The following is a 26,386-nucleotide window of genomic DNA, read 5'->3' on the forward strand; positions in this document are numbered from 1 at the left end:
CAGCCTGGCCAACATGGTGAAGCCCCATCTTTACTAAATACAAAAAAATAGCTGGGTGTTATGGTGCATGCCTGTAATCCCAACTGCTCAGGAGGCTGAAGCAAGAGAATCGCTTTAACCCAGGAGGCTTAAAGCGAGGTTGCAGTGAGCCAAGATTGTGCCATTGCACTCTAGCCTGGGCAACAGAGTGAGATGCCATATGAAAAAAAAAAAAAAAAAGACTGGGCGCAGTGGTTTATGCCCGTAATCCCAGAACTTTGGCAGGCTGAGACAGGTGGATCACGAGGTCAGGAGATGGAGACTATCCTGGTTAACATGGTAAAACCCTGTCTCTACTAAAAATACAAAAACTTAGCTGGGCATGGTGGCACGTATCTGTAGTCCCAACTACTTGGGAGGCTGAGGCAGGAGAATTGCTTGAACCCAGGAGGCAGAGTGAGCTAAGATCACACCACTGCACTTCAGCCCAAGTGACAGTGCAAGACTCCATCAAATAAATAAATAAATAAATAGTTACCTCCACTCTTTGCTTTTTTTGTTTTTTTTTTTTTAAGTATTCAAAGTTGATTTATTTTTTTAATTTTTTATTGCATTTTAGGTTTTGGGGTACATGTGCAGAACATGCAAGACAGTTGCATAGGTACACACATGGCAGTGTGTTTTGCTTCCTTTCTCCCCTTCACCCACATTTGGCATTTCTCCCCAGACTATCCCTCGCCAGCTCCCCCCGCCCACTGGCCCTCCTCTTTTCCCCCCCAAGAGACCCCAGTGTTTAGTACTCCCCTCCCTGTGTCCATGTGTTCTTATTTTTCATCACCCGCCTATGAGTGAGAATATGCGGTATTTCATTTTCTGTTCTTGTGTCAGTTTGCTGAGAATGATGTTCTCCAGATTCATCCATGTCCCTACAAACGACACAAACTCATCATTTCTGATTGCTGCATAATATTCCATGGTGTATATGTGCCACATTTTCCCAATCCAGTCTATCATCGATTAGCATTTGGGTTGGTTCCAGGTCTTTGCTATTGTAAACAGTGCTGCAATGAACATTCGTGTGCATGTGTCCTTATAGTAGAACGATTTATAGTCCTTTGGATATATACCCAGTAATGGGATTGCTGGGTCAAATGGAATTTCTATTTCTAAGGCCTTGAGGAATCACCACACTGTCTTCCACAACGGTTGAACTAATTTACACTCCCACCAACAGTGTAAAAGTGTTCCTTTTTCTCCACAGCCTCTCCAGCATCTGTTGTCTCCAGATTTTTTAATGATTGCCATTCTAACTGGCGTGAGATGGTATCTCAATGTGCTTTTGATTTGCATCTCTCTAATGACCAGTGATGATGAGCATTTTCTCATATGTTTGTTGGCCTCATATATGTCTTCTTTTGCAAAGAGTCTGTTCATATCCTTTGCCCATTTTTGAATGGGCTTGTTTGTTTTTTTCTGCAAATCTATTTGAGTTCTTTGTAAATTCTGGATATCAGCCCTTTGTCAGATGGGTAAACTGCAAAAATTTTTTCCCATTCTGTTGGTTGCCGATTCACTCTAGTGACTGTTTCTTTTGCTGTGCAGAAGCTGTGGAGTTTGATTAGGTCCCATTTGTCTATTTTGGTTTTTGTTGCCAATGCTTTTGGTGTTTTGTTCATGAAGTCCTTGCCTACTCCTATATCCTGGGTGGTTTTGCCTAGATTTTCTTCTAGGGTTTTTATGGTGCCAGGTCTTATGTTTAAGTCTTTAATCCATCTGGAGTTAATTTTAGTGTAAGGTGTCAGGAAGGGGTCCAGTTTCTGCTTTCTGCACATGGCTAGCCAGTTTTCCCAACAGCATTTATCAAACAGGGAATCCTTTCCCCATTGCTTGTTTTTGTCCAGTTTATCAAAGATTGTATGGTTGTAGATATGTTGTGTTGCCTTCGATGCTTCTGTTTTGTTCCATTGGTCTATATCTCTGTTTTGGTACCAGTACCATGCTGTTTTGATTACTGTAGCCTTGTAGTATAGTTTGAAATCCGGTAGTGTGATGCCCCACGCTGTGTTCTTTTTGCTTAGAATTGACTTGGCTATGCAGGCTCTCTTTTGGTTCCATATGAAGTTCATGGTGGTTTTTTCCAGTTCTCTGAAGAAAGTCAAAGGTAGCTTGATGGGGATAGCATTGATTCTGTAAATTACTTTGGGCAGTATAGCCGTTTTCACGATATTGATTCTTCCTAACCATGAACATGGAATGTTTCTCCATCTGTTTGTGTCCTCTCTGATTTCGTTGAGCAGTGGTAGTTTTCCTTGAAGAGGTCCCTTACGTTCCTTGTGAGTTGTATTCCTAGGTATTTTATTCTTTTTGTAGCAATTGTGAATGTCAGTTCGTTCTTGATTTGGCTCTCTTTAAGTCTGTTATTGGTGTAGAGGAATGCTTGTGATTTTTGCACATTGATTTTATATGCTGAGACTTTGCTGAAGTTGCTTATCAGTTTCAGGAGTTTTTGGGCTGAGGCGATGGGGTCTTCTAGGTATACTATCATGTCATCTGCAAATAGAGACAATTTGGCTTCCACCTTTCCTATTTGAATACCCTTTATTTCTTTTTCTTGCCTGATTGCTCTGGCTAGAACTTCCAGTACTATATTGAATAGGAGTGGTGAAAGAGGGCATCCTTGTCTAGTGCCGGATTTCAAAGGGAATGCTTCCAGTTTTTGCCCATTCAGTATGATATTGGCTGTTGGTTTGTCATAAATAGCTTTTATTACTTTGAGATACGTTCCATAGATACCGAGTTTATTGAGGGTTTTTAGCATACAGGGCTGTTGAATTTTGTCAAATGCCTTCTCTGCATCAATTGAGATAATCATGTGGTTTTTGTTTTTGGTTCTGTTTATGTGGTGAATTACGTTGATAGACTTGCGTATGTTGAACCAGCCTTGCATCCCCGGGATGAAACCTACTTGATCGTGATGGATAAGCTTTTTGATGTGCTGTTGCAATCGGCTTGCCAATATTTTATTGAAGATTTTTGCATCTATGTTCATCATGGATATTGGCCTGAAGTTCTCTCTTCTTGTTGGGTCTCTGCCAGGTTTTGGTATCAGGATGATGTTGGCCTTATAAAATGATTTGGGAAGGATTCCCTCTTTTTGGATTATCTGGAATAGTTTCAGAAGGAATGGTACCAGCTCCTCTTTGTGTGTCTGGTAGAATTCAGCTGTGAACCATCTGGACCTGGGCTTTTTTTGAGTGGTAGGCTCTTAATTGCTGCCTTGACTTCTGACCTTGTTATTGGTCTATTCATAGTTTCAGCTTCCTCCTGGTTTAGACTTGGGAGGACACAGGTGTCCAGGAATTTATCCATTTCTTCCAGGTTTACTAGTTTATGTGCATAGAGTTGTTTGTAGTATTCTCTGATGATGGTTTGAATTTCTTTGGAATCTGTGGTGATTTCCCCTTTATCATTTTTTATTGCATCTATTTGGTTGTTCTCTCTTTTCTTTTTTATCAGTCTGGCTAGTGGTCTGTCTATTTTGTTGATCTTTTCAAAAAACCAGCTCTTGGATTTATTGATTTTTTTTGAAGGGTTTTTTGTGTCTCTATCTCCTTCACTTCAGCTCTGATCTTAGTTATTTCTTGTCTTCTGCTGGGTTTTGAGTTTTTTTGATCTTGCTCCTCTAGATCTTTCAATTTTGACGATAGGATGTCAATTTTGGATCTCTCCATTCTCCTCATATGGGCACTTATTGCTATATGTTTTCCTCTAGAGACTGCTTTAAATGTGTCCCAGAGATTCTGGCATGTTGTGTGTTCGTTCTTATTGGTTTTGAAGAACTTCTTTATTTCTGCCTTCATTTCATTGTTTATCCAGTCAACATTCAAGAGCCAGTTGTTCAGTTTCCATGAAGCTGTGCGGTTCTGGGTTTGTTTCTGAATTCTGAGTTCTAACTTGATTGCACTATGGTCTGAGAGACTGTTTGTTATGATTTCAGTTGTTATGCATTTGCTGAGGAGTGCTTTACTTCCAATTATGTGGTCAATTTTAGAGTAGGTGTGATGTGGTGCTGAGAAGAATGTGTATTCTGTGGATTTGGGGTGGAGAGTTCTGTGAATGTCTATCAGGTTTGCTTGCTCCAGGTCTGAGTTCAAGCCCTGGATATCCTTGTTGATTTTCTGTCTGGTTGATCTGTCTAATATTGACAGTGGAGTGTTAAAGTCTCCCACTATTATTGTGTGGGAGTCTAAGTCTCTTTGTAAGTCATTAAGAACTTGCCTTATGTATCTGGGTGCTCCTGTATTGGGTCCATATATGTTTAGGATCATTAGCTCTTCTTGTTGTATTGATCCTTTTACCATTATGTAATGGCCTTCTTTGTCTCTTTTGATCTTTGTTGCTTTAAAGTCTATTTTATCAGAGATGAGAACTGCAACTCCTGCTTTTTTTTGCTCTCCATTTGCTTGGTAAATCTTCCTCCATCCCTTTATTTTGAGCCTTCGTGTATCCTTGCATGTGAGATGGGTTTCCTGGATACAGCACACTGATGGGTTTTGGTTTTTTATCCAATTTGCCAGTCTGTATCTTTTGCTTGGTGCATTTAGCATTTAGCCCATTTACATTTAGGGTTAATATTGTTATGTGTGAATTCGATCCTGCCATTTTGATGCTAGCTGGCTGTTTTGCCCGTTAGTTGATGTAGATTCTTCATTATGTTGATGCTCTTTAGCATTTCGTGTGATTTTGGAATGGCTGGTACTGGTTGTTCTTTTCTATGTGTAGTGCCTCTTCCAGGAGCTCTTGTAAAGCAGGCCTGGTGGTGACAAAATCTCTGAGTACTTGCTTGTTTGCAAAGGATTTTATTTTTCCTTCACTTATGAAGCTCAGTTTGGCTGGATATGAAATTCTTGGTTGAAAGTTCTTTTCTTTAAGGATGTTGAATATTGGCCCCCACTCTCTTCTAGCTTGTAGAGTTTCTGCCGAGAGATCTGCTGTGAGTCTGATGGGCTTCCCTTTGAGGGTGACCTGACCTTTCTCTCTGGCTGCCCTTAGTATTTTCTCCTTTATTTTAACCCTGGTGAATCTGACGATTATGTGCCTTGGGGTTGCTTTTCTTGCGGAATATCTTTGTGGTGTTCTCTGTATTTCCTGAATTTGAGTGTTGGCCTGCCTTGCTAGGTTGGGGAAATGTTCCTGGATAATATCCTGAAGAGTATTTTCCAGCTTGGATTCATTCTCTTGGTCACATTCTGGTACACCTATCAAACGTAGGTTAGGTCTCTTCACATAGTCCCACATTTCTTGGAGACTTTGTTCATTCCTTTTTGTGCTTTTTTCTCTAATCTTGGTTTCTTGTTTTATTTCATTGAGTTTACCTTCAACTTCTGATATTCTTTCTTCTGCTTGGTGAATTTGGCTGTTGAAACTTGTGCATGCTTCACGAAGTTCTCGTGTTGTGTTTTTCAGCTCCTTCAATTCATTCATATTCCTCTCTAAGTTATCCATTCTTGTTATCATTTCCTCGAATCTTTTTTCAAGGTTCTTAGTTTCTTTGCATTGATTTAAAACATGTTTTTTTAGCTCACAAAAGTTTCTCATTACCCACCTTCTGAAGTCTAATTCCATCATTTCATCATAGTCATTCTCCGTCCAGCTTTGTTCCCTTTCTGGTGAGGAGTTTTGGTCCTTTGTAGGAGGCGAGATGTTCTGGTTTTGGGTGTTTTCCTCCTTTTTGCGCTGGTTTCTTCCCATCTTTGTGGATTTATCCACCTGTCGTCTGAGTAGTTGCTGACTTTTCGATTGGGTCTGTGAGTGGACCCCCCAGATTGTTGATGATGAAGTATTTCTATTACTTGGTTTTCCTTCTACCAGTCTAGCCCCTCCGCTGTACGACTTCTGAGGTCCACTCCAGGCCCTGCTTGTCTGGGGTGCACCTATAGCATCTGTGGAACAGTGAGGGATGCTACCAGTTTCTTTTTCTGCTATCTTTGTCCCAGAATGATGCCTGCCAAATGTCAGTCTTTTGGATGTATAGGGGTCAGGGAGCTGCTTGAGGAGAGAGTCTGTAGTTTACAGGAGCTCAAGTGCTGAGCTGTGAGCTCTGTTGTTTATTCAGGGCTGTTAGGCTGCTATGTTTAATTCTGCTGCAGCAGAACTCATAAAAGAAAAACCCTTTTTTTCTCAGATGCTCTGTCTTGGGGGGTTGGGGCTTTCTTTATGAGTGACCGTTGTGCTGTCCTGCCCAGCTAGGAGGCAGTCTAGTCACTATTTGCCTGCCGAGGCTCCACCCTGCTGGTGTGAGGTCCACACTGTTGCTGCAAGCTCTGCCCTGCTGCTGCGGTCTCCGACCTGCAGCAGAGTCTCTCTGTTGTGGCGGGTTGCCTCGGCAATGGCAGGCTGCGTCAGCAATGAGAGTGTACCTCAGTAGGGGCAGATTGCCTCGGTAATGGCGGACGCCCCTCCCCCACCGAGCTGCACCGTCCTGGGTTCAGCTGTGCCTGCAGTGAAACTCTCCACCCAGAGCGTTTGGAATCACCATTTTGTTTGTCCCACTGTGCTGGCCAAAACGCCGTTTTCCTGGAATCTCCTGGCCTGGCTCACTGTCCAAGTCCCGTTCAATCAGATGGATATGCCAATCTGCCCTCCAAGGTCTCAGATTGCTGGTTCAACAGGGCACCCGGACCAGTGCACTTTGTGCGGAGTGCTGTGGAGCGCTGCTGCGCTACGGCACTGGCCGCTGGCTGCACCAGCCAAAACCGCTTCGCTGGCATCCCGCGTCTCTCCTATACCTGTGAATTTCCCTGTTCTGTGGGCAACAAAGATCCGTCTGGAAATGTGACCCTGACTCACCCTCCACACTTCACCGAGAGCTTCAGTCCTGGGTTGTTCTCACCACGCCAGCTTCTCAAAACCTCTTTGCTTTTTTTGATGCACACAACCTCATTAGTAGAGCAGCCTCTCAACCTGTCTCCTAAGTGCTGTATTATTCTCATTACAAACGAGACAACAGAGACTCCTCATGGTTAAGTAACAGGATTGATGAAGCGGTTCTGGGGATGGCAGTTAATTGATTCGGTTATCTACATAGCCTCTGGGCTGCAGGCACTCCCTAAGGAGCTCCTTCTGTGTCTGTCCGCTGGCATCGAAGGCATCGCAGTCAGGGCTGCCATTGTGCCCTGCATAAATGTGCCTGGCCAAAGTGGCTGGTAGCCTAATCTCAGTCCACTTCACTCCCCATGCTGTTGTACCCCCATTTGGAGTTTGCAGTCCTAGAGAAAGGAGGGCCTTTTTCTTGATTTTCAGTGGCCCTCCTCATAGCCTATTGTTATGTGACATGGACATAGAACCATCAACTTCTATCAGGCCTTCTCCTCATAGTTCTCGAATCTGCCAAATCTCATCTAATCACCTATCACCTTAAGCCCCCCTCCCCCTTCAGCTCCAACAACTCAGAAATGTATCTGTCTTCCTTTAACACAATGTTTTCGTACAGTGTTTCTAGAAAAAGCCAGATGGCAATTATTAGGCTTTGCAGGTCACATGGTCTCCATCATAGCTCTTCAACTCTGCCATTGCAGTGCAAAGATGTGTAAACAAATTTACATGGCTGTTCCAATACAATTTTACTTTTAAGTACAAGCAGCAGACTGGATTGGGCTTTCTACTGTAATATGCTGTGAGCTCATTGAGGGCAGAACCCAGGCCTCAGTCACACTTGTATACCCACTGCCTGGCCTATAGTAGGCATGCAATAAATGTTGGGAAAAGGCTGATCGGATTAGAAAAACACTCCAGTGTTTAAGTGTTCAATCTGACAAGGTTCTAGGTAGAATGCAAAGGTGAAAATAGTGATTTGGGCCAGAAGGTTAATTAGGCAGGACTTGCAAACCCAAATGTCCAGATGTTAGCAAAATGAGTAAGGGGAATGTCCCAGGTAGAAGACATTAGGGAGTGGTGGGGACAGTCATGAAAGTGGCTGCTGCTACTCTCTGCTGCTTTGTGTCTGCAGAAATCCAGACTGATGTTTTTAAAAAGAAGTCAGCAGTCTGAATTTCTGTGTAAAAATGCCCTATTATTACACAGCATGAGCTAAACAAAACAGTTTCACAAGCCAGATTCGGGCCACTGGGTTGCAGTAGATTTGAGACTTCCAGGAAAAGAAATGAAGAACCTAAAGAATAAACAAAAGAACAGCAACCAAAGAAGAATGGATTAGATATTAGCTGCAACCTGCCACGTTTCAGTTAGTCTTGGTCTAAGGTCTTCTCTGACAAGGTAGATTAATGCAAGTTGAAATTAATTACTTAGGGGAAGCTGAAAGTTTTTTGTGCAAGATGAAATTCTCTCTAATCAAGGAGGTTTAAGGGTAAGGCATGAAATTGAATGAATAACATCTCCAAGTCTCCTCCAGCCTTGTCACACTGTATGCTGGAATATTTTTATTCTGTGAGTAATCTTCAAAAGGTTGTTAATGTCAATCCATTTAACTGCCTGAAGAAGTTAATGGCATTAGACTCTCACGTGTATACACAAGCAGTAGGTCATACCAAAACATGCTAACAGGGTGCTGGGGTTTCTTTTTTCAGGTGCTGGTCCCACAAAGAGCTCTAATGGGCTCCTTACCAAACCTGCTCACCCGACTAGAACAGATGCCTGACTATTCCATCTTCCGGGGCTACATCATGGCAAGTACCACATTCTCTACCTGGCCGCCATGCTCAGGTTACCCAAGAACAGGAATCCCTCACGTGCTCTTGTCTCTTTCTATCGCAGCAATATAACCTGGCGAATGCAATTGAGGCTGCCAGTGCCTACACGGTGTTTGCTCCGAACAACAATGCTATCGAGAATTACATCAGGGAGAAGAAAGTCCTGTCTCTAGTAGGTATCAAGAACTAGAACTAGGGATCTTATTTTGTGAAAATTCAAGCACTCAATGTTTGCAATTCATTAGCTGTGTGCCATTTCACTCCTCCTTCCTTATCCAGAGCCATATACTTGATATGGACTCGTGCAGAGATTCTCCCATACACAGACTTCCCCCAGGTCAGAGGCACTGGATGTTACACATGTGCCCCTGGAATTGCACATTTGAACCTGTATATACAAGGATGCAGGCATGGTGCATTGAGGGTGTGGTGTTGGTGTGTGTATGTAAATACAAGCAAAGGCAGCCCAAGCCCACAGGTGTTGGCCTGTTTAGAATCTGTCTATACAACCATCACTCTGGTTCTAGCCAGAGTGATGAAACCACATAAAGAAATTACATGGTTTCTCCAGAGCAGGGGTGGGAGACAAGAGTGGGCTCAGGGGTGACTTCTCGGGGAGTTTCAGTACCACCCTCATCGTTTTAACATCATCATCTAGCCACCCAGTATAAAGATGAAAGAGAAAACAGTGTGCTTGCCATGCAAATCCAGCTACAAACTTCCCTTCTTGTGCGGCTGGGGGTGGGGCGGTCCTGGGCCCCTCCTATATAAAACTTCTGGAGCCACCACTGAATATCAGATAAATTGCGGCCAGCCTCTGGAAGTCCTAGATACCTGGAGGGGTAATTTGGACTTAATCTTGTAAGAAACAGGGCTTACCAAAGAGTTTTAAGTCAGATACTGGCACAGTTGAAGCTTTTGAATTAATTCACAAAACCCTTTGACAAACTTTGGCTATTTACCCCTGGATGTTAGGAATCAGGGAGGATAGAGAAAGGGATAAGAGGAGAAAGAAAGAGATAATCTACCCTCTAGGTCCCGGAAGCTGACATCTCAGCTGTTGGGACTAGGAACAGATTAGGGAGTGGGGGAGGAGGGGTGGTCATGAGGATTATTCCAGCTTCCTGGGACACCTGCATGCTTGTACCTATGAGCTCAGGTGCCTAATTCCAGGGATATGCACAAAACACACAGTAGCTCTGCTATGGGGAGGATTATATGTGGGAGAGTCTCCACATGAGGCTGTGTTAAGTATGTGGCTATGGATGGGAAGGTTTGGATGGAAAAGTGAAATGACACATTATTGGACTAAAAAGAGTGTTTGAATTTTCAGAAAATGGGGATTTTTCTTATTTGATAAGGAAATAATAAAGGCTGCTTTTCTTCCTCACCACCCCCCAAATTTTCCCTCCCCACTCATTGTGTCCAGTCCCACCTCCTCAGGGAAGATGGCTCTGGCCACTCGAGGTGTAGATGCTCTCTCCCGCCTCTGAATTCACACCATGTGTACCCCCTTTCAGTGTTTATCATGTATCCCCAATAGGATGAACTGTCCTCTAAAGGAAGCAGGTCTTAGCTCTCCAACTAGATTATAAACTCTGAAGGAAGGGAGAGTGCCATAAATTCCTGTAACAGGCATCTTGAACTCCTGGAATGGAACTGGAAATCATCTTCCTTGTCTTTCCCCTGCCCTCTAGCACACCCTATTTCCTTATACCTCTTCAGCAAGAAATATTCTTTTTGCACCCCAGAATGAAACTTCAGGCAGTCCATAGCCTCTCTGCCTTTCCAAAAAGTCCTGTAATCACTTTGGTGGCAAATACACTTTAAGTCACAAACTCACTCTCAAGTAAAAATAAAGAATCCAACTCCTTACAATAATTAACACTTTGAATTGGATTTAAAATGAGTTTTTCCCTCCCTGCTCCACAACAGAGCTTTGTGCAGAAATGGTCTTGGTCCTTGAATCGCTCAGCGTCCACAGGAGATGAAAAACATAACAGTTACGTAAACAGAATTTGATAGAATGAATTGTTTATTGGCTATAAAGCTGCATAAATATAATTGAAAGGTTAAAAAAGCAAGAGAGCAATATCACAATGGTAGCAATTGCAGGATTCACTTATGACCCCTAAGGCTAGGAGTACAGTGGGAGGAGGTTGGAATTACTAAAATGTATAAACCTAGAGACTGCTGAGAAGGGGTCACTTTTCAGCTGGTGCTTGTGTCTTTGAGCCTGGATGAGTGGCGAAGGTCTCTGTAGGTCCAAGACCCAAACCTCCAGGCTCAGGCATTGTCTGGCTGGTGTCTTATGAGTGGAGAGGGCGGGATTAAGCTGGCTTTGCGAGTGACAGGAAACTGCCATGCAGATTCAGGTGCCACTACAGGGAAGAGAAGTGAGGCTGGGTGATGTCAATAAAAACAGGGAGAGAACAGGAAGGAGTGAGGCCTCCAGCCCTCCAACTCTCTCTAGAGCTGCTCGCTGGCAGACCCTAATAGGGAGTCCCTTGCAAAGGAGAAATGTGGGGGACAGCCTCAGCCCCAGCATCATCAGAGTATAGGAGGTGGGTCTGCAGCTGAGAGGCAATCACCTAAGAGCCTTCTCCTCTCCTTCCCACAGAATGCTTCCCTTTCTGATCTCATTAAATTCCATTTTGGTTTCACTAGGTTTGAAGTAGAGGGGAAATAAGGGTTGGTGGTTGGGAAGAAACATCAAGAAGGTAAGAAGGTTAAGAGGGATGGAGGAGGGCAGGAAGGACCCCAAAACCACAGAGTCCACCCCTACCTCTGCCCCTGGGGAGACTGCCCATCCAGGCTGCCATCGGCTGTCTCAGATACTCCTCATGTCTGAGCCACAGCAAACACCCACATTCTTGTCCCAAGCCAACTAAGCAAGTGCAGATCTATCCCACAGCAGCAGCCCTCCTGAGTGCACCAAGGGGCAGCTCATCAGCAGTCCCTGCCTGGGTCAGACCCCATCCAACATGCCACCCTGTCTCCAGGAGACACAGATTGAGGTCCTTGAAGCATCCTAGTGAAGCTCCTCTACTGCCCCAGAGGTGAAAGGTGGACTAGGGTGTGGGACTCTGTCTTCTCAGCAGTTCTGTCCAAAGAATTATCACCTTTAAAATCTACCCCCAGCTGTCATATCTTCAGTCTGGGTTGTAGAATCCTCTAATAAGTTATTAACTGTTCCATCTGGAAAATTTGCAAGTTGTCTGAAGCCATCTGTTTCACAACTCACTTTCATATTGAATCTCTATTGTGTCTTGATGCTTCTGTCAAAACTTCCTCACGGACGACCTGTTGTTCCTCTTTGTAATCTCCACAGTGACAGTACATGGGAGAAGCTGGGTAACTGTCAGGCTGAGCTCTTGACTGACTTTCAATTCTGTGTGTGATCCAGGAGGAGGACGTCCTCCGGTATCACGTGGTCCTGGAGGAGAAACTCCTGAAGAATGACCTGCACAATGGCATGCATCGTGAGACCATGCTGGGTTTCTCCTACCTCCTCGGCTTCTTTCTCCACAATGACCAGGTGCGATCCTTTTATGTAAAACCCAGGAATGAGTGTCTTGGCTCCTGTCATCCTTCATCCTTCTACATTAGTCTGTTTTCACACTGCTGATAAAAACATACCCAAGACTGGAAAGAAAAAGAGGTTTAACGAACTCTCAGTTCCACGTGGCTGGGGAGGCCTCATAATCATGGTGGAAGGCAGGGAGGCACAAGTGATGTCTTACATGGATGGCAGCAGGCAAAAAGAGAGCTTGTGCAGGAAACTCCCCCGTAGAAAACCATCAGCTCTCTGGAGAGTTATCACTATCACGAGAGCAGCATGAGAAAGACCTCCCCCCATGACTAAATTACTTCCCACTGGTCCCTCCCACGACATGTGGAAATTCAAGATGAGATTTGGATGTGGACACAGCTAAATCATATCAACGTCCATATTGGAATAATCTCACCAGTGCTTCCTAAGCCTTACAAACACAAGAGTTGTCTGTGTTTCACCATAAAGTAAAGCCTAAACTAGACTGTCTAGCTCCCACTCTCCTGCCCAGTTGCCAGCCTTCAGATGATCAGGGTAGCCAAACAAATTGTGGCATTGAATCTCCAGTCATAGGCATCCTTCAGTGCTGGTACAACAAACCCAACAGATGGCTCCCAAGCAGTACTCAGGATGGAAGGGAACCTAGGAGACAACCTATCCAGGCCCAACCAGGAAGTGGCATGGCATACATAGGAGCCAGCAGCCAAGTGTATTAACATTATTCATTATTATCATTGTATAACCACAGAGACTGCAGTCCTAGGACTAACCAGCCACCACAGTGGTATTCCAGCGTTGATCTCCCATTATCTCACCCAAATATTTAAACATGTTTACAATTCATAGGAAAGAATGCATGAGGCTTATATAACATATTTCAATTATAAAATTCTCATATATTTCAAACATCAAGTTAAAAGATCAGTTTGAAAATTTCATAAGAAAAACTCATTCTAATGTAAATTCTCACAAGAAAAATTAAAACGATTTAAGAGACACTAAACACTATACTGAAATGAAGGCTTAATGACAGAACTTTATAAGCAATAATATTTGAACCTTTCTAAAAAGCGTAATCTTAAAAAAATTATTCAGTGGTGTCATTACTGAATAACAAGTAAATTTTTATGTAAAATGTTTTTCATCTGCTTAGGGGGAAAAGTCTTTTTCACTTTTCATTGATTCGAGAATAATCTAACCTCAAGTATTTTTCTCAGACTCCCACAGATAAGTCTACCTATTGTGTAATAATTTGAAGGAGACCCTTTTAAATATACTGTTTTGCTTACCAGGATTGGCAATTATTGTATTGACAGAGAACTTTTTTGCCTCTGTATCTGTCATCTTTTATTTCATCTTATAGAGATTAATGTCCAATGCAGTTAGCTGAATCAGTTTTAGAGCTGCAATGTTCATTTTTCCATGTGTGCAGAAATTCTTTTATCTGGAGAATTATTAATGCAGTAGAGGCTTTTATTGATACTAATTTACTTTCTCTTGTGACAGTGGAAGTGTAGAGAAATGCTTTCTAAATGAGTAGACATGTTCAAGTCGAAATTTTAATGTGATCCATAATTCTCTGGATAGATCTCAGAATGGAAATAATTTAGACTTTTAAAAATGCCGAATTGACCGTATTACCACATCAAATGTTCTTCCATTTTTGGTATTTAAAAATAGCTCCGCATCTTAGAATTCTGGAAAATTATTATAATCACCATTTGAGACTAAGTCAGGTTTTCCATTAATTTTTCAATTGTACACAGACCTTGGAACTCCTCAGACAGATTTATCCCGACATCCAAATAGAAACTCATTTCACTGCAAGTAAATCGTAAGGGACTTTAATATTCCCTGGAAGTTCAAAGCACTTAGTAGGGTCATTCTAATATTGCTGCCAAGAGGATTTCTGGGATAATAATATATGACTCATTTTATGAATTTTAAACCATTATTGGATCTTAACTTGAGTTTTCCCTCTCCCAAAATCAGCCCTGCTAAACATGCTCACACACACACACACACACACACACACACACATCACCCCAATTTTTCAAAGAATGTTTTTACTTCCAATAATTATATGTGTTATATTAATGAATGAATCCATGGCTTCATTCATTTTTCATTGATTACTCATTAAAATATTCTTCCCTAAAAATCAAAACAAATTGCAACTCCAAGTTGAATTTGACTTGGCAGCATTTAGATACAGACTTCATTCCCATGCCTTGGATGCTTACGGACTCACTAAACAAGGACAGATATAAACATACCATTTTTTTTTAATTTCTTAGTTATTTTTATTCTTGTTATCATTAGCCTTTCTGAGGGTTGCTTGCACATTAACCATGAAGTGGAGGCATACTGAAGGAACAGTTGCATTCTTCAGGTTTTGGTTATGGAAAGCATTACCACCTCCAAAACCACTAGTCTACAGCACAACTCAGCATGCCCATGGAGCCGTCTTGCCAGTGGGCACTAACATGATCATGGGTGGTATTTTTCAAACAAACATAAGGCAGTTAATTTCACGATGAAAGATACCTTAGACATTATCTAGAATAACTCTTTCCTTTTACAAAAGACAAAAAGTTCAGAGCGGGAAAGCAATTGGCCTAAGGTCACACAGCTAGATGGTGCCAGGACTACTATGTAGACTTCCCTTCCTAGGTCAGAGGTCTTTCCAGTACAGGTGAATATTATAATATCTCCAGGTGAGTATTGTAATATATCTTAGGCAGTTGTCTTACTGATAACCTCCAGTTCCTATCTTCCTCATATCTCTTTAAATATCATAACAAGTGACATTTAACCCCGTTGTTCACAGATCTATGTAAATGAGGCTCCAATAAACTACACCAATGTAGCCACTGATAAGGGAGTGATCCATGGCTTGGGGAAAGTTCTGAAAATTCAGAAGAACAGATGTGATAATAATGACACTACTATTGTACGAGTAAGTTCTATGGGCCAGGGCCAATGATGGGACTAAAAAGTATTGGTTTATTTTTGATAAATTTTTAGGCATAAGGCTTTTCTATTAAGGTATCTTAATAGAAAATCCATGAACCAGAGTGAGCATCTTTGATGTGCAAAGGAGGAACTACCAGGCTGTGGTTCTACAAAGACACACAGGACATGACCCCTGCCCTCAGTGGGCTTGTGATCTAGTGTGAGAGGCGGTACCTTGCGTGTCTGGGAAAGGCTGCCAGCTTTGGTGGAGTGGGGGAGGTGGAGTGCTGTATTGGGCAGGATTCTGGACCATGGCTTTCTTCAAAGGGAAAATGTGCCCTACCTAGGATAGACAAAGGATAGGAACTATGGTACACCTGTGGCAGTTATGGGCAACGCCTGCTCTACTAGAAGAGAAAATAGGAAATGAATGATTTCAGTGCATTATGGAATGTGATAATGGAGGCTTTTCATGCCAGTCCATGGGGCCATGTAAAATCTTTCAACAATAATTACAACCACTGGCATTCATTAGGCACTTGTTATATGCCAGGCACTGCTCTTAACATTGTACATGTATTACACCAGTCTAATCAATACCCTACCAAGTAGACTATTACTATCCCCATTTTACAGATGGGAAAAATGAGCCAAAGAAGTTAACTAATACATGCAGATTCATGCACTAGCAAGTGTCAGAGAAGGGGTTTATATGTAGGCAGCCTGGCCCAGAGCTGGAACTCTGAACAACCACACTAGCCTGTCTGGTAGCCATCAAGTTCAGAACTAGACATACTGGCCACCTCCTGTTTTAGGAATAGGTTGAGGTTCGGTGTTTCTGTCTTTTGCTCTTTGTTTTGAAATAGCCTATTTTGTTACAATAAAAAGTTTACAATAGGTGTGAACTTTTGCTGTTTGTTTTGTGATAGCACATATTATTGCTGTGGAGCATCTCCAAGCTGAGCCTCTCAGCCGAGCAGTGTGCTCCGAAGCTGGGCACTGGGTATGGTACCTTGTTAGTTTCTGAATCTGGCCCAATTCACTTAATAGCTGGGTTTTAATAAAGTTTAAAAGAATTGGGATTTAAATGAGAGAGGGTCACACTTTAAAGAGTTAGCAGAGTAGGAAGAGTATTGTGGAGAAATGTGATACAAATATGCAAGACCTGAAGGAGTTGACTTGATTGTCTCAAAGAATGTGAAAGAGGCTGATCAGATGATCTTTCTTGATTTTAAATTCTGTATTCAAAAACCTTTAGTTCCAAGCTCTGGAAAATGCCGGCAGCTTCATTTTGCAGTAAAGTCAATTGCATTGACTGTTTCTGTGTTTACCAAGGGAAAGTGTGCATCATGCTCCCCGGGTCTGCTCTGTCCACTCGGAACTAAACCAGTAGTAAGTATTTTGTCTGTTTTGATAAAATAGTTTCCAGATCCGAGGAGTCCCAGTTAGAAAATGAACCTCATGATTACCTGTTTTGCACTCCCCTCATTCCTTCACTTAGTTTGAATTAAATTTTACCTCATTATGTCATATGCATCTTTGTAAAATCTTACATCTATTTATTTTGGACCAAGTTAAAATTTAATAAACAGAAATGGGTTCATATGAATCAAAAGACAGGACAGAATGTCATTTTTTTTTTTTTTTTTTGAGACAGAATCTCGCTGTGTCGCCAGGCTGGAGTGCAGTGGCGTGATCTGGTCTCACTGCAACCTCCGCCTCCCAGGTTCAAGCAATTCTCCTGCCTCAGCCTCCCTCCCGAGTAGCTGGGACTACAGGCACACGCCACCACGCCCAGCTAATTTTTGTATTTTTTAGTAGAGAAGGAGTTTCACCATGTTGGCAAGGATGGGCTCGATCTCTTGACCTCGTGATCCACCCGTCTCGGCCTCCCAAAGTGCTGGGATTACAGGCATGAGCCACCGCGCCCGGCCCAGAAGGTCATTTTTTATGTTCCACATCTTTCATATCCCAGTAGCCAGTTGCGAACAGCAGTAAGAAACCTGATCAGAGAAGACAGATTCCATCTCCAAAATCATATCCAGCCTGGATATATTCCACCTGCCTTATTTCCTTTTTTTTTTTTTTTTTTTGAGAAGGAAAGAAAAAAAAATGAGTAAAGGAGAGAAAGAGGAAGAGAGAGAGGGAGGGTGAACGGAAATATTGCTTTATTCTGAAAAAAAAATGGGTATTAATAATGGCCAATCAATGTTTCATTTAAACCTATGAGTAGGTGTGATGTGGTATTGACAAGAATGTATATTTTATGTATTTGAAGTGGAGAGCTCTATAAATATTTATTAAGTTTACTTGTTCTGGATATGAGTTCGAGTCCTTGATATCCTTATTAATTTTCTGTCTCATTGAATCTAAGTCTCTATGTATCTGGGTGTTAGGATCGTTAGCTCTTGTTGTTGCATTGATCCTTTTACCACTATATCTTTGTTGCTTTAAAATATATTTTATCAGATACGAGAATTGCAACTCCTGCTATTTATTTATTTATTTATTTATTTATTTATTTATTTATTTTTGCTCTCCATTTGGTTGGTAAATCTTTCTCCGTTCCTTTGTTTTGAGTCTTTGTGTATCCTTGCTGTGAAACAGGTCTGGAGGTAACATGCCGTTGGGTTTTGGCTGTGTCTTTTGATTGGGGGATTTAGTCGATTTAAATTTAGGGTTACTGCCATTTGATGTTAACTGGCTGTTTGATCCATTTGTTGATGAAAATTCTTTATGTTGGTGCTCTTTACTTTTTGGATATTTTTAGTAAGGCTAATACTGGTTGTTTCTTTCTGTGTGTAATGCTTCTTTCAGAAGCTCTTGTAAAGCAGGCCTGGTGGTAATAAAATCTCTGAGTACTTGCTTGTTCATAAAAGATTGTATTTTTCCTTCAGTTGTGAAGCTTAGTTTGGCTGGATATGAAATTCTGGGCTGAAGGTTCTGTTCTTTGAGGATGTTGAATATTGGCCCCCCACTCTCTTCTGGCTTGTAGAGTTTCTGCTGAGAGATCTGCTGTAAGTCTGATAGGCTTGCCTTTGTGGGTAACCTGACCTTTCTCTCTGGCTGCCCTTAGTATTTTCTCCTTTGTTTCAACCCTGGTGAATCTAACGATTATGTGCCTTGGGGTTGCTCTTCTTGAGGAATATCTTTGTGGTGTTCTCTGTATTACCTGGGGTTGAATATTGACCTGCTTTGCTAGTTCAGGAAAATTTTCCTGAATAATATCCTGAAGGGTATTTTCCAGCTTGGATTCATTCTCTCCATCACATTCAGGTACACCTATCAAACGTAAATTTGGTCTTTTCACATAGTCCCACATTTCTTGGAGACTTTGCTCATTCCTTTTTATCCTATTATCTCTAATCTTGTTGTCTTGTTTTCTTTCGTTAAGTTGGACTTTGACCTCTGTTATCCTTTCTTCTGCTTGAACAATTTGAGTGTTTAAACCTGTGCATACTTCTCAGAGTTCCTGTATTGTATTCTTCAGTTCCATTAATTCACTTATATTCCTCTCTAAGTTGTCTATTCTCAATAGGATTTCGTCAAACCTTTTTTCAAAGTTCCTAGTTTCTTTACGTTGGGCTACAACACGTTCTTTTAACTCACAGAAGTTTCTTATTATCCATTCCTTGAAGAGTGATTCTGTCATTGGGATGCACTCGTTCTCCGTCAAGCCTTGTTCCATTGTTGATGTGGAACTGTGATCATCTTTAGAGGGAGAGGCGTTCTGATTTTGAGTATTCTCAGCCTTTTTACGCTGGTTTCTTCCCATCATTATAAATTTATCTTCCTGTCATCTTTGAAATTACCAACTTTCAGATTAGGTCTCTTGATTGGATGTTCAAGTTGTTAGTTCCCAGGGCCAGAACGGCGGCGTTAAGACTGATGGTTCTTTTCTGCCCAGGATTCTCCTGTCTGGCTTCCTTCTTGTGTCCGTAATGGGCGACTCTGCCTTCCCCGGGCTCCAAACCTGGGTCAGAAGGGGAACCAGTCTCGTTTTCCTGATTTCCTTTTATAGTTGAAGTTGCAACTAACTTTCTCAATGAAACAGATGATAGATATGGGGGAGGCAGATGATCCATGTTTCTTATAGCTATTTATTGTAAAAGCTACTTCTGATTATATTACAAAGAATAAATATTCATGCACCTTCAACAGCATGATAATCGTTTGTAATAAATGTATGATAATAACTTTTACATATATTTATGATAAATTTTAATCTCTAACAACCATACAGATGTTCTCATTCAATGTTTAATTTAACCTTGTATAAGATGATCTTTGTACACCGCCTTAATCTTTTCTTGGACCAAGGCAGACTATAGATCAATAAATCAACAGAAACCAAATTTCAGTTTAATCAATGTACAGTGCTGGAAGGACATTTTTGTCTGGTTTACTCTACAATTCTTGCAAACTTGAGTTTATATTCTAAAGAAAAGTTCTTTCCACGGAGTACTACTTTAAAGTATAATTACTGGATCTTGCCACCTGGCATTCTGACAGCCAACATTGTGTTTTTGTGTTTTCTTGCTTATGAAGCATTGCCAGCAAGTCACCACCTTCCCTTCCCATAACATTCTAGTCAGAGAGACAGCAATGCATCACCCAGCTACTTGCTTTCAGAGATTGGAAAACTTCTTCCTAACTTAGGAGTTGATGTAATCATTAATATTTCACAGGAAAATGAGAGAAAAAAATGCATCTATACCATCTATTTCTCGGGAAGACGAGCCCTGTTTATTGGGTGCCAGCTAATATGTGCGAGAACCATCATTGTGAGTACAATAATTGAATCATCCTGACTACTGAGGCGCCCCTGGGAAAACCCATCCTATGGTGTACTTGTTACAATGCCTGTGCATGTCTGCTTTCTGCCATCTCCTGTTACCTGCACTATCATTGTTATCCAATGTGGTAGTGGTGGCAGCAAAACTCAGAACAGCCCTGCAATCTAGAAAATGGGTAAAAGCTGCCATATTCAATTGCATGATGAAAAAACCTGAGAGTCTGAGAGGCTAATGGGACCACCCTGTTGTCACAAGAGGGTAGTTCTGTGAGCATGACTATAAGCAAAAGAGACAAAGTGGCCACTCACAAAATAAACATAAGGTGTACCTGGTCATTTAGAAAACAGAACCCCAAGGCTAAGTACCTCTAGGGGTTCCTGTAGAATTTGCAGGAAAAGTCATTGTAACTTCCTGTCCTGCTCCTTTCCCAGAGGACTAGACATCACCTCTGCCTATCTGGGCAGAGGCAGGGTGATCTGGCCCTTGGGCTGCAGAGCATAGAGGTGGGGGAGATTTTGTGTTTTAATGCACTCAAGAACAAAGGCAAGGCAAATCCAGATATCCTACAGGGCTTCCCTGAACAGCAACAGATTGGTTTGTAAAATGCCGAAAGCCTCGCCTGCAGAGACCTCCTCATCTTCAGTAGTAGATGAAATAACATCAGTGTGAAGGGGCGGGGCCCAGGTCTGGAATGGAGAAGCCCCTTGGTCCTCCCACCCTCTAGCATCACAGGTATTATTCTTTAGTTTCTTCTGCTGCCCAACCTCTTTTCTCATTTTTTTTCATCCTCTTCTTTGACATGCCATTTTCCTTTCCCTCTTTCCTACCTCCTCAGTGTAGCCCTTGGTCCTGTTCCTAGCACCCCTAGAAATTGCCAAGCCTCACGCAGTCCCCAGAGGGTCCTGCCCCCATCCCTCTCACCCACTCCATGTGAGGTCAAGGTGCACATGAAGTTCCCCAGAGCAGGATTTCTACACCGAGGCTGGACAACAGTGGAGAATAGAAATGCATTGTCAAGCGTTGTCCTTCTGTTTCAGACGAAAGAATGCTGTGCTGGCTTCTTTGGACCCCAGTGCCAGGCCTGTCCAGGGAACACCCAGAATGTCTGCTCTGGTAATGGCATCTGTTTGGATGGTGTGAACGGCACAGGTGTGTGTGAGTGTGGGGACGGCTTCAGAGGCACGGCCTGTGAGACCTGCACTGAGGGCAAGTACGGCATCCACTGTGACCAAGGTGAGAACCCCCCTCTCCACGCAGGCTCCTGGGCTGCTGAAACCAACCAGGAATGTGTGGGGAAAGAGTGATCCCACACATGCTCCCTAACTGGCCTGTCTCCCCAGATGGGCTGGAATCCCACGTGCTACTCACTGTGAATTGTAAGAACATCTGTGTTGTCATATGCATTTGCAGTGTTCCCAAACATTTTCAGTCACTAACCTGGACCTACCTAAACCCACTTCCAATTTGTTCATTCACATTCCCAGCCCAAATGCATTTTTATATTTGCCTGTGCACACTAATCATCATGGCTAAACTTTCCATTGTGGACATTGCTTGATAGTTTGAAAAACAGATCTGCATGTTATTCATTGAATCCACAGAGGAACATTCGGTACTTGGCTATTGCTATGCCCATTTTACAGATGAGGGTATTAAGGCAAAGACGTTGAATGACTTCCCCCAAGGCTACACCTAATGAGTTGCAGAACTGATGATTGAACGTACACTTTTCTTGACTCCAAAGCCTTGCTTTTAGATCATGCTCTTCTCTACCTGAGAATCACTCTCTTGTTTCACCAGCAGCAAGACACACGCTTTAAGTCATTTTTGCAAAAACAGTGATCTGTTTGAGCCAAGTCATCTGTATACTCACATCCAGATTTCCTTGTGTCCAGGAACACACAGCTGTGAGAGGATTGACTTGGGAGAATGGGTTTCCTAACAAAGCATTATTCTACCTGGTGCTAAAAACCATACATTTAACTTGGCTATCACTGTTTTCTCTTCAGCTGGTCTAAGCCAGACACAATTAATGTATAACTGAATCATTATAATTGAGCCATGTAATATTTACTAGGAAATAAAATGTTGGTTTTTTTCCTGTGTTATTTGGAAGAATTATCTGCTTGCATTTGTGCATGAGTTTAGGAAAACTGGGATCTGTGGAAGACCCTCCTGGGGTCCAGCAAACTGCTAAAGCTGAATACATTTTGGGGGAAAAGATATCTGTAGCTTTCATCCAGTTCTCAAAGAGGCTCATCTGTGTAACTGAAGAAAGCAGTGCCACACCAGACTTAAACCCAATGTCAAATGCGCTTCCTTCTGAAGTCCTCTCTTAGAGGGCAAACGTGGTTCCATAAAAAGGGGCCCCACACCTGGAATCTCAGGTAACCTTGACTGAGGACACTCTCACACTGCTTGGGTCACAGATCTTCAGTGCTGCAATGTCCCAAAACTGCAGCCTGAGCCACTTCGTTGAAGCTAGAGCTACTTCACCTGCTAACTTGCTAGACTCTGCCTCCTGCCCCCGTCCTTTTTGTGATTCAAGACTCCCATTAAATAACATGATTCCTTAGAAGTAGGTTGAAGAATTAAGTGCAGTAAAGCAAAGCTAGTAAATGACAAATGAGTCATTGAGCATGGGTTAGAATCTGATGATTTCCAGGTGTTTTTCCACTTAGCATGTTCTTGTGTCCATGGGATATGCAACCAAGGACCCTTGGGAGATGGCTCCTGTGAATGTGATGTTGGCTGGCGAGGAGTGCACTGTGACGAAGGTAAGAGTAAGCCCTTCAGTATTTATCATCTGTTCTAAGCTTTGCTTCCCAGCAGCTACATTTTTCTTTCTAAAATAGAAATGGCACCTTTATTACTTCTTCTGGCAATAAACATAATTCTTTCTTGCAGCAAAAAGTTTATAAAATAACAAAAAACAGAAAGAAGAAAGTAAAATTACTCATACTCCCAAGGCAGGAAAGAACTATTACTGATATTTTACATTAAGCTCCCAACCTTTTCCTAGGTATATAAACATATATGTAGGGAATCACACTCTACATACTGTCTAGTAACCTACTTTTCCACTTCACAATATATATAGATATCGTTCCATGTGAATAAAATAGAAAAATCTCACTAATTTTTAATCTCCACAAAATGTTCCAGAATGACCATGCTATGCTTTTTTGACCCAGTTTTCTTCTCTCTCAAACACTGCTACAATAACCACGTTCATTTAGTCAAATTTCTAGAGATGAGATTTGTGAGTCAGGGGTTGGTATTCTGGGGAAAGGTCTTGCTACTTATTGCCTGGTTGTCCGCCAGAGGAAACAGCAATTTATTTTCCTGCCAACAGTGTCTGAAAAGCCCATTTCCTCCAACCCCGCCACATCGAGTTGATCACACTTCAGGTGAAGGTAATCAAAGGGAAGAGAATTTCAGGCAGAAAGAAGCACCTGGAATGCCACAAAGACATGGGGAAAGCTCAACACATTTAGGGAATCAAAGAATTGCAGAATTAGAGGACTGTAAGAGGGGATGTTGATAAGAAAAGGCTGGAGCAGTGGGCAGGAGCCAGGCGGTGAAAGGCTAAGGAGATTGGACTTCCCACTAAAGCCAACAGAAGCCATTAAAGAGTTTTCAACAAGGGAGCAATAGGATCATATTTTGCACTTAAGAAGCATCATTCTGACTTTGGATTGAAGAGAATACCCCTCTTCTGGGATGGGAGCTAGGGAGGAGATCACAAGTGCCTGCCAGCCTAGAGGGGGCTCCATGGATGTGGCCTTGACAGAGGGGCACCTTTGCCCAAAGCTCCAGGCAATGCAAAAATCAAGGAAATGCAGCTGCCTTTTCATGGTGAGACACAAGGCATTGGGAAGGAAGGTTAGCTGAAAAGCCGAACTGGGAAGTCTGGTCCCACGCCAAAGAAATATCCTAGAACAGGTGTCAAATGTCAGCGTACAGAGTCAGGCTTCCTAGAGCCTGGGAGAGGGAAGCAGAAAGCAATGGGGTCACATAAACAGTAGGACATTTTAGGTGAATCCCCAGAATAAATACAATAGGCTCTCTTCTCTTCCTTCTTTCTCTACTCTGAAGAAAGATCCCACTACCCATGTACCTGGTCACCCAGTCTAGGAACCTCCCTACTCTACCTCCATGCCTCCCTGTCCCTCACTAACATATCTAACTTACTCATGTCTCCACATTTCTCAATCCATCTCTTCCTCCTCCTCCCCGCTTACCAGTAGCCTCAGAGTCTTTGTTTCCTGTCCTGTCTTCCTCCACTCCATACTCCACGTTACTGCCAGATAGAACTTTCCAAAACATAGATCAGATAGTGTTTCTCACCCCAAGCCCTCCCCAAGACTTGGCAACTTGCTGTGGTTCTTCATTGCCTGCAGAAGAAATTCCTAACTCCTTAGCAGGATGGAGCACAAAGGCTATTCACCAATGAACACTCACCCAGTTTTCCAGACTTATCTCCCATCCCTGTCTCCAGTGCACACTCTACACGGGAAGTTTCCAGTCTAGAAAAGGAAACAAATGTTTAGTAAAAGACAGGAAAAATTGTGGCATAGAGTATAAAGCAAAAAGCCTGTAGACTATAACAAGAAAGACAACTCCTTTGTGTGCAAACTCACTGCTCCCAAGCCCACGGCAGACATCAATAATCAATCATGGCACTCCCAGCCAGGCACAGTGGCTCACACCTGTAATCCCAGCACTTTGGGAGGCTGAGGCAGGCAGATCATGAGGTCAGGAGATTGAGACCATCCTGGTCAGCATGGTGAAACCCTATCTCTACTAAAAATACAAAAATTAGCTGGGTGTGGTGGCAGACATCTGTAATTCCAGCTACTCGGGAAGCTGAGTTAGGAGAATCACTTGAACTCGGGAGGCAGAGGTTGCAGTGAGCCGAGATTACGCCACTGCACTCTAGCTTGAATGACAAGACTGAAACTGTCTCAAATATACATATCTATATATATATGGCACTCTCCCTCTCTGAGACCAGCCAGGGGCACCCAACCCTTCTTAAGGCAACACACCATAAAGCTGCTCTCAATTATTTGAAGTTGGCTCAAAAGTTTGGACCAGGTTCCAGAGAAGACATAAAACATGATTGAAATTCCAGTAGGTAGAGAATAGAAAGGGATTGTTTAGGCTCAAGGAATTAGACACAGGCACAAAAGGCTCAAGGAATTAGACACAGGCACAAAATTGCCTCCATTCCAGCCCTTTTGAGTCTGAAAATGTTCCCTCTGACACAAAACAGGCCACTTTTGCAGGCCTCTGTTTCAGGACCTCCTGTATGACTCAGCCAGGACTAGTAAGATTTCTATCCCAAAAGCTTTCTGCATGAGCATCCTGCCTAAGAGTATTCTTTTCCTCATCTCTAGTGACTTCTTTCTGGATCTTATCCGGTCAGGAAATAGGTAGGCATCCAAGAGCAACAACCTATGCTGTGTCCAGGAAACTTACATGTTGATTCACAAATTATATTTTGTACCTGCTGTGTACAAAGCCCTGATTTTCTACACACGCAAAAACATCTTTTATTTATAATCATAGTTTTGCTTGTTTATAGCTTTCCATAATAAAATGATGAAAATAGGAAAGAATAAAATTAGGAATAAACTAGAAAGAATAGCATAGGAAACACAAATAAAAATGGAAAATCAAAACCCAGGAGAGGGATACACATCAACACCCAGACCATAAGAGTGCATGCTCACATTCCAGGGAGGATTCCATGTTTTATTCACCTTTGCATCCCCATTGCCTAGCACAGGGCCTGGCAAACAGAAGACACCATCAATGTGTTTGACCTTCAGATTTGGCTTTGAGCTTCACAGCAGCCAGTATAAAAAAGGATTGACATGGTCTCATAGTTTTATATCCCTATCACTTCCAAAGAAGTAGCTTTTCTGAGCACAAAGTACTAAAAGAAAATCCTCAGGTGACATTTAGTAAGAGGGCTGAGACAGCAACTGGTTCTCTTTTTCAGTGATCAAAAAAGATGACTGCAATGGGACGTGCCACACCAGCGCCAAGTAGGTAGCCCCAGCCGCCTTTGGGGACAATGCAAAGGGGATTTTTACCCCCAATAAGGTCTACCCTCATCTATCCTCAGGGGATTTGTTTCCTGACACCATTTGCGAGGGTTTAGGATAAATTTAAGCATGAAACTAAAAATATCTCTAAAGAAATATCAATATCACCATCAACTTGCCAGATCCAGGCTTTCCAGCAAGCTGCCATCTGACTTACGTGGCACATTGGCAAAAAGGCCCACCAGAATTCTTTCCTGGAGGCTGAGGAAACCCAGTGGGCTGCAGTCACTGTAAACCCTGTTCCTGACTCACAGAAAGGCATAATTTGGCTTCATAATC

General features: G+C 42.4%; 1 protein-coding gene across 2 annotated transcripts in view; it reads left to right on the top strand.

The window, feature by feature from the left end:
- The window catches only part of STAB2 (stabilin 2), a 189,258-nt gene that overhangs the window by 107,192 nt on the left and 55,680 nt on the right, over positions 1-26,386 (top strand). For both annotated transcript variants that reach the window (XR_013522061.1, XM_035257427.3), the window contains exons 32-40: positions 8,565-8,663; positions 8,752-8,859; positions 12,094-12,225; positions 15,071-15,199; positions 16,531-16,587; positions 19,884-19,979; positions 21,029-21,224; positions 22,673-22,768; positions 26,002-26,047. Coding sequence is in view for 1 of the 2 variants with exons in the window: in XM_035257427.3 (XP_035113318.3) it covers positions 8,565-8,663; positions 8,752-8,859; positions 12,094-12,225; positions 15,071-15,199; positions 16,531-16,587; positions 19,884-19,979; positions 21,029-21,224; positions 22,673-22,768; positions 26,002-26,047 (959 nt within the window). In the remaining variant the exon portion in view is untranslated. The remainder of the gene's footprint in view (positions 1-8,564; positions 8,664-8,751; positions 8,860-12,093; positions 12,226-15,070; positions 15,200-16,530; positions 16,588-19,883; positions 19,980-21,028; positions 21,225-22,672; positions 22,769-26,001; positions 26,048-26,386) is intronic.

The sequence above is a fragment of the Callithrix jacchus genome, chromosome 9 (assembly GCF_049354715.1).
Source record: "Callithrix jacchus isolate 240 chromosome 9, calJac240_pri, whole genome shotgun sequence".
NCBI classification, from domain to species: domain Eukaryota; kingdom Metazoa; phylum Chordata; class Mammalia; order Primates; family Cebidae; genus Callithrix; species Callithrix jacchus.